Genomic DNA, 14,858 nt, shown 5'->3' with positions numbered 1-14,858 from the left:
AAATTTGAAAACAATGCATAATAGAGAATAAGAAAGACAAAATAAAAAACGTTTGTGAACCAAGAGAATAGTTGGCCCATTATCATATTTATGATCGCATCCCGACGACTCAGTTATTAAAGTACAGCGTCATTTCACAATCTAGCCAGTGTACATGTGATTCTTACTCCATGATGTAAACTGAAAAAAAAATAGCGCACTCATTCATATGCTGGTTTCGCGACAACATTGTGGAGTCATGCTCAGAGCAACAGTAATCGGTTTAACTTGAGTATTACAATGCAGAACGATACCATTTTTTATTTGAAAACGTATCCTTCTGGAGCTATGACTCGTTCAAAATACGAATACGTGAATCGACATAAATAATTAAATCCATCACACAAATAATACAAAACAAAACTGTTTGAGTACAGTGGTTTCCCTAACACTTTCACGCAGAAAGAAATTATTAATGCTGGTGAAAAATGATATGAGTTAATGATTGTGAGGAAAAGCTTCCGTAAGAAGAGCTTTCAAAAGAGTCATGCACGTAATAAACACTCGCAATTTCTGGAAACTTACAAACGCCGAGTTCCGCGTTTCATTCTCGTTCAGTTCTGATCATTAATTTAATCAAAAAGGGTTTTGTTCTTTCGGTTGATTCAAGAGATAGAGATTATTCTACTTTACTAAGTAAAATTCAACTGAACGACACCACATCTTGTTGGAAGGGAAATCCAGGCTCTAGTAGACTTTTACCCTAAATACAAGTTTAAAACGTGCTGTTTTAATCGATCGTTGACATCATCATTGATATTTTGTAGTATTTCCTGTAGGAGGCAAGGTGGTTGATAAAGATAGTTTGATAATGTAACACGAGCACTTGTTGACGCAGTTCGATGACTCTGCTTTTATGCTCATACGGTATAGAGTTTCATGCTTTGCAGACACTGCCAACGAGGAAAAAATTATGGTCTAAAGTATGTCTTGGCAGCTATGGCGTCACTTTTATAAATTTTTTCTCCCCTAAAACATACTGCCGCAACAGAAGAAAGTTTGATTTTTCTTTACATAACGATTTAAGTCTCTTACCTACATCAGTTTGAAGGTAAATTTTTATTACCTAATACAATCAGGTTATATCAGAAGAATTGGAGGCGTAAACGTATATCTCTATGGACATCATTCAATTCAAAATAGATCGATATGCCGACCCCTAAGGAAATAGGTTTTGAGTAACAATGATGACTTATTATGATAAAAAACCGTGCACTGCGGTATCAAATTAAAATCGACAATTTCAAGGAGGAGAATGACTAGTTTCCTAACAACAAACTATTTTAACCTCCGATTTAAGAACAATATAAACTGTCTGGTGACTTTCCCTCTGATAAAAAGTTTTCTTGTCAAAAACCGACAGAGGTTAAAAGAATAATGTTGAAAGAGGATAAGGCTAACGCATGTCGCACACGTACCCTAAGTTCTCAGGGGCATGCGTGTCCCTCGTTGCAATCAAAGTACTGATCGTATGCATTTTGCTAATATATTAAAAACAATGTATTAGAATTGATTTTCTATATCATTCAACGGCGCAGTAAGCTTTGGACGTCAGTATCAGGCTAAACATGCTCTCATTACCTTTAATTTGCATCGCACAGTGAGCCTCTAAGTGAATATATCTTTCGCCAGTTTTAAGCAATGTGTAGGAAAAAACAGTGACTCTTCAGATACGAAAGCTACAGTCGCCCCACCATCCACCCCACCGTGATTATTTGTATCCTAAAAAATTTACCAGAATCACCCCCATGGGGAGGATTTGTCTATCGTCAGTTTTGCCGATGGTTTAAATCTGCCGCTTGTATGATACTAGGAAATTTTGAAAAATCCCACATGTATTTTGAAGCTCTTTCCGCCATTGTTCCAAAGTAGCCGTATACGGTCATTGTTAATCGTTTAACAAAGCCTGCTGTAATCTAAGTTGATCCGCTTTTCTTGGTACGTTTTAACAGACACAGTGCATATTTTACTCACCATACATGCAAGAAGTACTGATCCAACACCTACACGTACCTCTCGAGGCTGTTTACCTAAGATTTGCCTATAAACGCCGCCATTTTGGATCTTCTTTAGTAACCGCGCCTCCCACCCCTAACATGACAAAGTCTTGCTCCTTTTCAACTCGCGAATTGCGCGCATGCGCAAGAGCGAGTTGTAGATATGTTGTGGAGAATGGCACTCTCTCGCTGGCTCGATTGGTCGATTCCTGTAAAACTTTTTTTCGATTTTAGGCTTTTGAGTGCATTTGATAGTTTTTGGCGTGTAATAAACAAACGAAATGGCGACCTTTGTTGCTAAAAATAGTGGTGGGGTGAAAACGAAGTTAATAATAATCTTAAAAGAGTTTCTTTTTTCGTTTTAGTTTGAAGAAGCGGCGCCAGTGATTGGCAGGCGTGCAAGGATTCACACCGAAATAATAGATCAACCTTCGTTTTTCATAAAATTGTAATTTACAATCCTTGAACTTGAAAACAATCCGAAGATTCATTAAAAGTATCACTTACTCCGAAGCGCTCGGAGTTTACAGGTGTTCAAAAGCTTTTTCTGTTATGGCGTAAGATTGGGGACAAAATCGATCATTACATTTCGTATTGTGTGTTTTTTCTGTGTCAAGCAACAAAAGGTGCCGGCGACTAACGAAATTACAGGTTAACCCGAAAATCAAATAACACCTACCGATTTTCAGTGAATTTTTAAAGAACAATTTTCTTTTAAGTTTCAAGACAATTTAAAGATTCAAAATAAATATTACGTACTAAAATGCAAAAGTTATACACCACAAAATTGATATATAGGACTGAAATGAAATTCTATCTTGTTCTTGATTAAACGTTGCCTAGCACGCGACCAAAATCTACCCAGGCGGAAATCCAAAATGACGGTGGCAGTTTGGGCTTAGTTATATCACTCAAAACTCGTTCTCGTTTGTCTCATTTGATAAAGAGGGAATCACTAATATTTCCATTAAGACAGTATTGCCTTGATTTTCCAATATTTACAATGATAGACAATAAATTTCACTTTTCACCCACATTTACTTCCAACCTTTTGAACCAGAAACAAAAACGATATATGTTTAAAACACATGACATCATCCACCCTTGTCAAATGTAATAGCATGATCATTTCAATTGTAATGCCTTCTTATCCCAACGTTACTTTGTTTCTTTGCTACATTAGCGAACACTGAACTACTGCTCGTACTCAAAATATGACAATCAACCTCAAAATTGCCTAAACCAGATAACATTAAACATAATTAACAACGAGTTTGCTCACAGAGCACTTTGATTTGTAACATTTGTAATATCACTTGGCGATCTATCTAAGCAGCTGCTAGGAGTAGAGCAACATGAAAGGACATTTTTTCTCCTATTGTGGCTTTGTTTTGGCTCTTATTTTCTTTTGAATAATGGCGGCATAGTTGTCGACTTCTTTAACATTTATGGGGAGAATTTCGAATGGTTAAATCTCTTTAATGTTTGATTGAGCAGTGTTGCATACAGAGAAATTAGATCCCAGTCACTCCTAAGGATTTAAGAGTTAAAAAAATGATGTTGGAAAAAGTACAGACGGATTTAGTGAACGCTCGGAGGAGGTAGCCTTGTGATAAATGCTATCTGCTCTTTTGATGTTGTGTTATGACTCAGCTCCTTTTTAGTTTCTTCAGGGTCCATTTGCCGCTTCCGCTGGCCACCGTACTGTGCATACACCTCTGCCTGACTACGACCGGAAGAGCTCCTGTGAAATGTGTTGAATCTCCACTTCAGCATTTTCTGACGGAAAGCTGCACGAACTTCACTGTTTCTCAGCACGTGCAAGAGAAATATGAGCATACCCTACAAAAGTAAAAGGAAATCTTGCGTCTGACAAACTATAATTCCTTGTATAAATTTAATTTTTAATCCGATGAAATAAACATACTGTTTTCTTAACAGAAGGCTTCGTGATCCAAATCGATAAATAAAGTGTGGGATTAAAATGGTTTTCCCCGGCCAGAGCCCTCTTATACTCAGACCCAGACCCATTTGACCAAAGAGACATGCGGATACGTAATTGGTACAGACCTGCGTAGAGTTAAGAATGGTAAAAACATACTGGAACACCAATCCTGCGTCTGTTACAGCCAAGAGACCAAATACCCACGTTAAACCCAGCAGAGGACTTAAAATAAGAAATGACTTCAGAGTTTTTCTAAAAGGGAATAAAACGAAAAACTGCTTTCACGTTACAATTTTCTTCTAAAGATATACCATGCCATATACATTTGGCATGGGAAGTTATTTAGTTGGAATCAAGAGAAATCGTTCGAACTATCTATTTAATCTTGAGTGAATAATGGAAAAGATTCTCTTTTGCGAATAATCCATGAAGGTCCAAGGAAAAAAGACAAAACGATTTCATGTCAAACTAATTCATCTAAGACTTCATAAAAAAAAAAACAACAACAACAACAAACAGATCTCCTAGCTGATTAACCTTTGATTTAGGTAAATTTAAGAGCTGTACGAGCATAAGTTCATAATTCTGGTAGAAAGTTAGTATTTTATTTCTGTAAGTAAAAGAGAAGACATATTTTGAGGAAAGATGATCATTGGCTAGCATTTTGCCTCTGAAACTCCAAGGAGAGATCTTCCTAACAAAAACATACCTGAAGGTCTTCATTTTAGAAGGATTAGGCTCATGAAGATTTCTGATTTCTCGCAACACCGCCATGAGTATTACAAAGTTGATCTTAACAAATGAGAACAGCAAAATAAAGACTTTTACCAATTGTCTAGAGGGCAATCATAATAGATGTGTCACGAAGTCGGTCAGCCAGCCAGTTAGTCAGTCAGTCAGAAAATGATGTACGCATTCATTAATTCTGTCATTTATTGATTTCCTCTTTCATTTATTCATTTATGCATTCTTCGTGTTTGTCATTTCCGGCTATCAGCTAAGATAACAGTGAAAGCAAAGAGACGGTGGACTTACAATTGTCACAAATAACACCGGGACAATAAAGGCCCAGCTCAAACGCTTCTGGAAGGACAACCAGCAGCTGAAAGTTAATTCAGACGACAGAGCTGTCTAAAAACGCAGCTTATGAGTCATTATCTAATGAAAATAAAAAGTTATAATGAAGAATAAAACGCTGTGTACTTACAAGTTTTCATTTGTGTAACTCTCAAGTCCTTTTTCACCGCTTGAGCAGATTATTAGAGAAATAACTATTGGTATGATAGGGAAACCTACAGGATAAGAATGAAAGCAGCTCAATAACTCAGTAACACAGGCCTACAAGAGTCTAAAATATAAAAATCAGCTCAACAGGTTCAGGGAGCACTACAAAAACAATAACAGCGAAAACATAACAACAACAATAACAACAACAACAACAACAACAAAAGTAAAACAACAACAGACAAAATACGGTCAACCAGAATACAAGAAGGCCCGTTCCTATCATGCGTTGCACTGGTTGTACTGGCCTCAGTATTCTCTTCCACTTGAAACATGCATCGCTTTCTAGAGCTATACCAAGTAACATCCCTCTTTTCAATTGTAGCTAATAATGACTGGTGCGATATTTTGTAGATAAGTAGATATCATCGTCAATATTTTCATCACCGTAGCAATGATATTGTTACATTTCTTACCCCAGCCAAAGAAATAGAAGTATCGCATGTCCACTGTGTTGAATACCTCAACAGTCATGACGTACAGGAAAACTCCCTCCAGAAGCATCCACCCAAACGCTGCCAGATAGAAGTAATGGAGTAAAACAGCCACTAAGATGCACACGGACTGAAATGTGAGACCCAGAAGTAGGCTGATAATTAGAGGCTCCGAGCAAATATCAGGCCAAGAGACTTTGTACTTCATAGAAATCTTAGACCAAAATTGGTTCCGGACAAGGGAACTCGATCGTCTTCTAGAAATACGCAATAGTGTAGACTGAAGTAGCGAGAGCCAACTATCTAGCGACAACATGTCTTGAAATTTCTAGTAGAAACTCTCTCTCAATGTTGTACATACACCGCCGTATGGGATGCTCAATTTATCCTGGAGAGATTCGAGAGGATTGGTTTTCGAAACGGGAATTACGTGATGCTATCTCAGTAGTGATCACCTTGGGCAGACGGTCATTTAGGGAACACCGTTGTTCCTCGCTTACGAAGAACGAAGAAACATGTGATTTCAAACGTTTGTTAGCTCACCTTATTACTCGTGGCATCGATTCCGGACAAAAATACTAGTTGAGCGAGAAACAGAGCTGTGCAAAGATTTAGCCTGACTTGGATTCCTTCGTCTTTGATCTTCCTGTTTAAATGCATTCAATAAACGAAATGGGCATGACATTTTTCCTCGCAATCACCTAGTAGTCTAGAGCAAACGCTACAGGGGGGGGGGGGGGGGGGATGGAAGAAAGGTGCCTATATAGTTTGTAATATATTATTGGGTCGTTCTCTGCTTGTATTCCATTACTATGAAAGATGTTTAAAAGTTGATTTTAGTAGGTATTTTTGTGTCAAAATACCTCAACTTCAGCCGAAAAAAAAGAGAGATTTTGGTGCAATGGTTCTTCAATTACTAATCTCGTCTTAAAACAAATTTTTTTAGAAACAAAACAAAACCAGACAATTAGCGCGTTCTGAAAAATAATATTTCTCGCACTTTGATAGTAATTTACGAATCTAGAGATTTACCTTGCTCTCATGTATAGGTAAGACATTTTTTCCTCTTTTTTTGCTTTTGTTTTTTGTTTTTTAGTAGTACTCACATAAATGTCACGTAGACGAAGATAACCATTACTTCCCCAACGAGGGACAAGGAGCAACCAATATAAGTGATGATAAGCAATGCCCTTCTGTGCTCTGGTGGAATGTTATCCTCCTGAGAATCACGAAAATGAGATAAAAATTGGAAACTGGTTTGGAATTATGATTAACAAGTTATGACTTCGTTTAACATGGAACTTTCTATATGATTAGTCCTTCCATAAACGAATAAAGGGGAAGAATGCAATAAGCTTAGAAAATGCCAAAAAAAAAATTCGAGACGCAATCACGGGAACGACAAATAACCTTAGGAGGGTGTGCATAAGCGACGCACATACTTTTTTTCTTAGTTCCCGAGAAAGCTAATTAAGACAATTGAAAAGAAAGTTTATAACATCACACCTTAATGTCCTTGTATTGCATTAGAACTGCGAAATTCGTAAGGTGGTTGCAACTGCAAACGGTCGATAGCATAGAAGAATCATTCAGTACCGTGCAACCATCAGTTGACCATGAACCGTTCGACGAGCTAAAAATCAGTTGATCATAAAATTTGAATAAGAAAGAAAGAAAGAGGCAAAGAAAAAAAATAGAGAACTTTCACGAGCACCTAATGTAAACAAGTATATAGATATATATACAAACAGATTGATGGAATAATCAAAATGACCTACCTGAAGTCCTCTATCCAGAAGACACATTTCCTTTCAACAGCTTTTGGATCAATGCTCGGCTACCGGCGAAAGAAGTGTAATGACGTTATGATGTGAAATGGTCCACGTGATGAATTATACTAGTTTTTCCGTCTAAGCCCAGTCACAATCATAATTCCTAAGCTGATAATTGCATCAAAAAACAATATAGTTTATTTTACCTCGTTGTGACTAAAATGAACGATGATTTTATTTTGAATAGTTTCATTCTGGGGAGGGTCAAGAACAACTCCCACCACATCAGAGATCAGTCTGTAGCTACAAAGACAACATAACAAAATTGTGTGATTATTAGAGAAGTTAAGTGTCAAATATCCAATCCGGGATGGTATATTTTTGCTTCACTCTACACCGTGATTTTTCGGAAACCTAGCACCACCCTCTCAACCAATCGCATGCAAAACTAATAACAATAATTATTTTGTCCTCTGCGTTTTCCCTTCAGTTGAATTGGGCAGTTTTCTTGGTTTTAGTTTGAGTTCTTATTGGTTACTAAGGGTATTTTTGGTTTTAGTTTGAGTTCTTTTTGGTTACTAAAGGGTATTTTGGTTTTAGTTTGGGTTCTTATTGGTTACTAAAGGGTATTTTTGGTTTTTTGTTTTACGACACTCAATTAAAAAATGCTCGATCTCATTAGTAGCTAATCTTACATGAATATAGTTCCTGACATTGCTTGACCATTCCCTACCATTTTCCCCTCAAGAATCTGACAACGTAAATTTGAAAACTGAAAACCTAAAGTTCAAAGGAGCTTTCTAAATATAAAGTGCTGTTTACCGGTACCGGTGAAGTTTTAGCATTTGATCGATGAAAATCTCCTCTTATTTACGCCCTCCCTTGAGTCGCTATTGAAGAACAAACAATTCCAATAGTAATTTTCCACTCATCCAGAAAGGGCTCTCTTAACACACACCTAATGGGTTCATGTGAACTAAAAAATTCGTACCTGCTTCTGTTATAAGTCCAAAGGCTGTCTTCATTACTTGCCTTCTGGTGCAACAATACTGCGATAACCCTTCCTGGAAGAATGGCCGAAAAAAAAAACTACGTGAGTAGAAGCTTGCCTACAGAACACAAATGATAACTTCGCTATTTTTTAAACACCAGATGATCATAAATGTGTGCGCTCAGAAGAAACTTCAATATTTACCTGCGTCTTTAAACACTTTGTGGGTGATAATAATTCTGACCAGTCGGCTTTCATTACTGTTGTTATTTGTATCAAAACTTATTTCAATATCAGTGGAAATTCCTTTCGACACTTTTCTCAACTTAGTATCTATGATATTTCAGAGAAAAAAAATCAGAAAATTAGTACATAGAGAACGACGAACTTTACCAAATAAGCCTTTTATCGTGGGCTATTATCGACAGAACTCGTGACGTGATCCAAGATGGCGGCCATCATGACAGCCACATTTGGAACCCATTTCAAGACAAAAAGTAGGCTTTATTTTGGCAGCAATCGTCTCGGAATTTGATCTTAAGCGACCGAATGATTCAGAGGATTTTCAGAAATATTTCATTGAGTTGACTTAAAATCTGACGGGTTTATTGAAGAGGACTCCTATTTCTTTTGTCGTATGTCGTACGTTTTTACCATACCATATCATTTTTATCAATGATACAGAAATTAAGACCCATGTTGACACAATACGTACTTACCCAAACCTGATCCCATATCTATGAAATAAATATCATTCCCTTCTCTACAATAACTTTGACAGCAGTTCAGGAGAGTGTCCTCGATTTGGCAGCTACCGACTAATGTACTATTATGCTCTTCACAAGACCAGGAATATTGTAAAGCCTTTGATACAACAGAAGAAGCATGAACAGTTAAAGGGTTAATTTTGCTAAATACAACCAGCTGAATTGGAATAGTTTGCTTAAATTGAAATCACAGATGATGCTCTATTTGGTTGGAAGTAAGAATACTTTTTTTTTAAAGTGTATGAATGTATTTTACCTGCAATTTTGAACGAGTTCCTTTACTTCGTGAGCACTTTGAAAGCTGCATGAAAAAGAAAACGTTTGATTGGAATCAACTTGTGAATTCAACGCATAATATTGGTAAATCTTAATTTGTTCGCGAATACACAAAGCACTGAATAAACCATGATCTTTATTTACCAGATATTGGCGGCAATCATCTGTATAATTAGGCATAATACCATTCGGATCGGAATCATCTATAATTGTTAAAGAAAAATGAATGATTAGCAATGGGGTCAGTTTTGTTTGCTACATGTCGGTGTAACCCTTGAGCTCCCAGAAGTGAATAACACGTAGGGTTTTTTCACAGTTTTCAATACGTTAGTTGATAAAAGAGTGGTGAAAACGAATGCAAAGTTGTCTTCGTAATTCATTTACAGATTAATAAAGACGTGTAGACCAGCTACTTTTTATGGTAATTTAGCGAGTCCAAATTGACCATAGTGTTATGTCAAGGTTTCTTTTGGGGTTTTGGAATGAGCTGACTGTAATTCTTTACATTAATGATTAACTGGTACAGAAGAAAATCTTCGTAAGAAAGCTGCATTTAAAAGAAATTGCATTACGGAAGTATGACATAATTGCTGAGCTACGAAGCTACACGTTGATATTTAGGCAGATGTTATCGAAGCCATGTAAATATTGATAAAGATTGGTAGACCTCACCGATATAGGAGACTACAACAGGAAGTCTAACGCTGCAATCCATCGACTTCAGCTTCATCGCAGAGTTACCTATGGCATAACAGCGGTCCAATGATGTTGTGTTATCCAGGAGTTCTAAGGGTACCTGAGCTGATATATAAGGTACACGCCCCCATTGAAACGAACCATTGCTATTGAGTTTAAGAGCAGTCCAGTAAGCAGAATAGAGGGATAAGTCGGGTTGCGCGTCACAAAGCTGTTCTATACTGGAAATTCTTGCCAGGGTAGAGTCAATAACTGCTGCATTCCAAGTAACTTTAGGTATATCAACTGATTCGTAGACCACATAAGAGGAGTGAGTTTCTGAAAAGTGATGAAAATTTTTTTTTTTTTTTTTAAGCTTTGCCTTTACAAATGGTAATGTATATTGAAGTCAGGGTTTTTATAATTGGGAAAATTTACAATTGATTCAATATATTTCACGATTTCACAATTTCACCATCTCAGATGTCAAAAGTAAAAAAAAACAAAAAAACAACAACACACAAACAGATTGACAAGATACCACAAATTGTATCAAAATATCTGACTGCATTTATTACTCTGTCGTTGAAGAGCTACAAAATCAGTTCAATCCCCCGACAATCAAATGAAAGATCGTTATTTCGCAGAAGCCTAAAAAACCTCTTAATTTTGCGTTAAACTGTACAAAACAACCTTTACATTGTAGAATACATCTATTAGTACACTTTACCCTGCTGGCATCCTCTTCTTAGAGTAAAATCAATGCAATTCATGTACGCACTCGTGCATCAAAAGGCCGATTTCCTGTACAATTTATTAATCATCATCTATTTTAGATACCGTGCCTTTATGAATGCAGAAATCCGCTGCAAAACCAAATCCAAAATTATGCTTGGTTCATTTTAAATGAAATCAAATAACAAGACCAGTTCCACTCTTTCCGTCTACTCACTAAATAGAATATTTTTCTCCTAATGCAACAGAAAAATAGTGTTAATCATTTATTCATTGCTATCAAATGCGAGATTTATCGTAACAAAAGAGCCCGCAAATTTAAGATTTATTTCACATAATACATCTTCCCCGATTTAACGCCGCCTATGACATAATTATAGGAAACATAATTGACTTGATGTCTTATTGTGTAGACGTAGGCATGGCGCGTATCTTCTGCAAACACTGTATGCACTCCTAGATAGATAAATAGCTTTTTTTATCGAGCGTTTATTTCCTTTTTTTTTGCGTTTTTTAGGAACCTATACTAAAACTACATGACAACAACTGTTTCTCACTTAGAATTTTACGCTAAAGGAACTGGCATATTATGGATAAATAACATTAACTCTTGATCACAGACAGTCAATTTTAAGTTCCTTATGCAATAACGAGAAACATTGAATTGATATGCTTATTGTGATATTTACTGTTCAAAACAGACGAATCCAAGATAAACTGCGATTAGGTTTGGAGTAAAGATTATAAAGTGAAGCGGGTCCTTAACTAATGGGATTTCGCTGAAGTTAAATAGCATATGATAAGATAACGAAAGTAGATTTGATTCAGAGCGGTGAAATAGCTTGAAAATGATAGTGATGCCGTAAACCTTCTGGAGTTTCGAGGAGAGCTTTGTTACTACGATCATTTCCAACGTCTATAATTTAAGATTTTTCTACGGATCAAGTTTTGAAGGCACTTGATATTTCCTGAATAACAAATACTAACGCTAAAGGACTATCCATGTCAAAACAAACAGTTCACTAGAGGGTTATATTTAACAATCAAAAAATATTAACCAGAGACTTGCTTTAAATAGCAGGAAAAGAAAAAGAAAATAAATGAAATTGGTCTAAAAATACGAAGTTTTTATATAAAAAATGTTCTTTTGCTGTATTTACACGTTGTCTAAAATTTCGTGTTCGTTGCAAGAAAAGTATGTCGCTTGATTACCTTTCAGTGTTGAATTAATAATAACCGCATATCCTCTTCGTCTTTAATTAAAATAGAAAAGCATAGCACAATATCACCAAAAAGTAGCTCTTACCTTGAAAGAAGTGAGCTAGCAAAGTCAGTAACATTTGAAAACGCAACCGAGTTGAATCCTGTCGCGCTTGATTCATCTTCCATCCGTCGGTTGAACTAAAGAGGAAACTGGTCTTATTTAGACGCATACATAAATTAAACCATCTGCCAAAAATCCATTAACGTAACTGAGCTTCTAGACGTCGCGGTATATTTCAACTACGATCAATTCTGCTGAAATCCGCGGATCGATTTTCAGGCAGTTTTATATCTGTAACAGTCTGTCGAGATGTCATGCATTACTAGTGATAATTGTTCTCACGAGAGAAATATTCTAAAACCTCAGTATAAAATATATTCACAGTTTTAATATTACCCTTACTTCTGTTGCTTTCCGGCTGGCAATTATAGGTTCTAATGTACACTTTGAAATAAATGTATAGTCATACAAATGGAATGCAATTACTACATCGAATCGATAATCTTTATGAGTGAGCCTGTAAAACGGTAATTCAAGTTTTTGTAAGGATTCAGCAATTCTTCCAGGTGTAAGCCAAATTTGTATGTTTGTATTTGTGTATATTCTCCTCGCCGTGCAATCGAAATTAAATTTTAGAATCCGTGACCGAACGTGGCTATTTCAACGTCAGTCAAGTTCCATAATGACTGTGTTTTGCATGCTCTTGCTAATTTGCTATGATGATTAAAATGCGTTCCGTCATTTTATTTAAAAGGATAAAAAATTGTCGGAAGAATACAATATTTTAAGGACTCAAATTTCGAAAGCATTTCGAATTTTTCCGTTACCGACACAATTTTAAAATATACCTAAAAATACTACTGTAATGACGATATCTTACTCATAATCATAACTACTGTCGCATGTTAAACAGTTGACTTGATTAAATTTTTCAAGGAAAAGCGACGACATATTGGCCAAAGTTTTGAACGGACACGATAGTAGAAACATCTCCTTGTAATCCAATTGACTTATTTCGATCCAAATCTGGTTTTCTTACACAATATTTATAGATGGGGTATTCTTTTTAAAAGAGTTTTATGAATGTGACTAAAGGCAATTTGGCATGTTGGCAACATCGTGAACTGTACGATGGCGATACTAAAGAGAAGAAAAAACTTAAAGCTTTCCCAAATTGTCAGCATTTCTCCCCGAAGGTCCTTAACTGTTAATTAAGTCTTAGAGAATCGTATCGCACAGATAACAGGGTTCTTACGAAAATCTGCTCTACAGCTATTTGCAAAGCTGAAATAGACGAAACTTCATTTGCATTATGGTACACATGTATGACTCTGCAGTACACCTGCTTGCGTTTCCAGTTAGAGTTGTTATATAACTTCAAAAGCTTTATTTACGACAGCAAGCTGTGCATCAATGGCTCCGACATCAGCTATTTTTGGCTGCATTATCATGCTAATAAACATATTCTGTACCTGAACCTTCTGGGCAGACTTTTTATTTATATTTCGATGAGTAAGAACAAGGAAGCAGCATGCCGAGTTATACTTTGCCATGTTTGGTATATAGCACACGCTCAGAAAGCACTAACGCAGTGCACAGTGTTCTAAACCCTGAACGAAGTCATTTTAAGCTTCTCAACAGATTGCATGTTGAAAAATAATAAATTTGAAAACAATGCATAATAGAAAATAAGAAAGACAAAATAAAAAACGTTTGTGAACCAAGAGAATAGTTGGCCCATTATCATATTTATGATCGCATCCCGACGACTCAGTTATTAAAGTACAGCGTCATTTCACAATCTAGCCAGTGTACATGTGATTCTTACTCCATAATGTAAACTGAAAAAAAAAATAGCGCACTCATTCATATGCTGGTTTCGCGACAACATTGTGGAGTCATGTTCAGAGCAACAGAAATCGGTTTAACTTGAGTATTACAATGCAGAACGATACCATTTTTTATTTGAAAACGTATCCTTCTGGAGCTATGACTCATTCAAAATACGAATGCGTGTAAACGACATAAATAATTAAATCCATCACACAAATAATACAAAACAAAACTGTTTGAGTATAGTGGTTTCCTTAACACTTTCACGCAGAAAGAAATTATTAATGGTGGTGAAAAATGATATGAGTTAATGATTGTGAGGAAAAGCTTTCGTAAGAAGAGCTTTCAAAAGAGTCATGCACGTAATAAACACTCGCAATTTCTGGAAACTTACAAACGCTGAGTTCCGCGTTTCATTCTCGTTCAGTTCTGATCATGAATTAAAAAGGGTTTTGTTCTTTCGGTGGATTCAAGAGATAGGGATTATTCTACTTTACTAAGTAAAATTCAACTGAACGACAGCACATCTTGTTGGAAGGGAAATCCAGGCTCTAGTAGACTTTTACCCTAAATACAAGTTTAAAACGTGCTGTTTTAATCGATCGTCGACATCATCATTGATATTTTGTAGTATTTCCTGTGGGAGGCAAGGTGGTTAAAAAAGATAGTTTGATAATGTAACCCGAGCACTTGTTGACGCAGTTCGATGACTCTGCTTTTATGCTCATACGGCATAGAATTTCATGCTTTGCAGACACTGCCAACGAGGAAAAAATTATGGTCTAACGGCGCAGTAAGCTTTGGACGTTAATATCAGGCTAAACATGCTCTCATTACCTTTGCATC

General features: G+C 36.3%; 1 protein-coding gene across 1 annotated transcript; it reads right to left on the bottom strand.

Moving 5' to 3' along the window:
* Nucleotides 1-3,054: 3,054 nt before the first annotated feature.
* LOC149053657 (adhesion G protein-coupled receptor L2-like) lies at nt 3,055-12,453 on the bottom strand. The gene is made up of 18 exons (XM_089210072.1): nt 12,222-12,453; nt 10,178-10,519; nt 9,650-9,708; nt 9,486-9,530; nt 9,182-9,326; nt 8,667-8,795; nt 8,463-8,535; nt 7,678-7,774; nt 7,478-7,536; nt 7,206-7,332; nt 6,806-6,918; nt 6,243-6,345; nt 5,682-5,829; nt 5,189-5,273; nt 5,017-5,083; nt 4,691-4,773; nt 4,107-4,233; nt 3,055-3,878 (listed from the first exon to the last, which is right to left on the bottom strand). Exons 1-18 carry the CDS (start codon nt 12,346-12,348, stop codon nt 3,618-3,620), a joined length of 2,190 nt encoding a protein of 729 aa, XP_089066198.1. The 5' UTR covers nt 12,349-12,453; the 3' UTR covers nt 3,055-3,617.
* Between the last annotated feature and the right edge of the window lie 2,405 nt (nt 12,454-14,858).

Source organism: Pocillopora damicornis, chromosome 1, assembly GCF_964200805.1.
Source record: "Pocillopora damicornis chromosome 1, jaPocDami1.2, whole genome shotgun sequence".
Classification (NCBI taxonomy): domain Eukaryota; kingdom Metazoa; phylum Cnidaria; class Anthozoa; order Scleractinia; family Pocilloporidae; genus Pocillopora; species Pocillopora damicornis.
This window is presented reverse-complemented; position numbering and strand designations above follow the sequence as displayed.

Excerpts from the sequence above, each read along its gene's own strand:
- LOC149053657 (XM_089210072.1), bottom strand. The coding sequence starts at position 12,348 with ATGCGTCTAAATAAGACCAGTTTCCTCTTTAGTTCAACCGACGGATGG. Across the intron at positions 9,531-9,649 it reads ATGATTGCCGCCAATATCTG|CTTTCAAAGTGCTCACGAAG; the intron begins GTAAATAAAGAT and ends TTTTTCATGCAG. Across the intron at positions 6,919-7,205 it reads TGCAATACAAGGACATTAAG|GAGGATAACATTCCACCAGA; the intron begins GTGTGATGTTAT and ends CGTGATTCTCAG.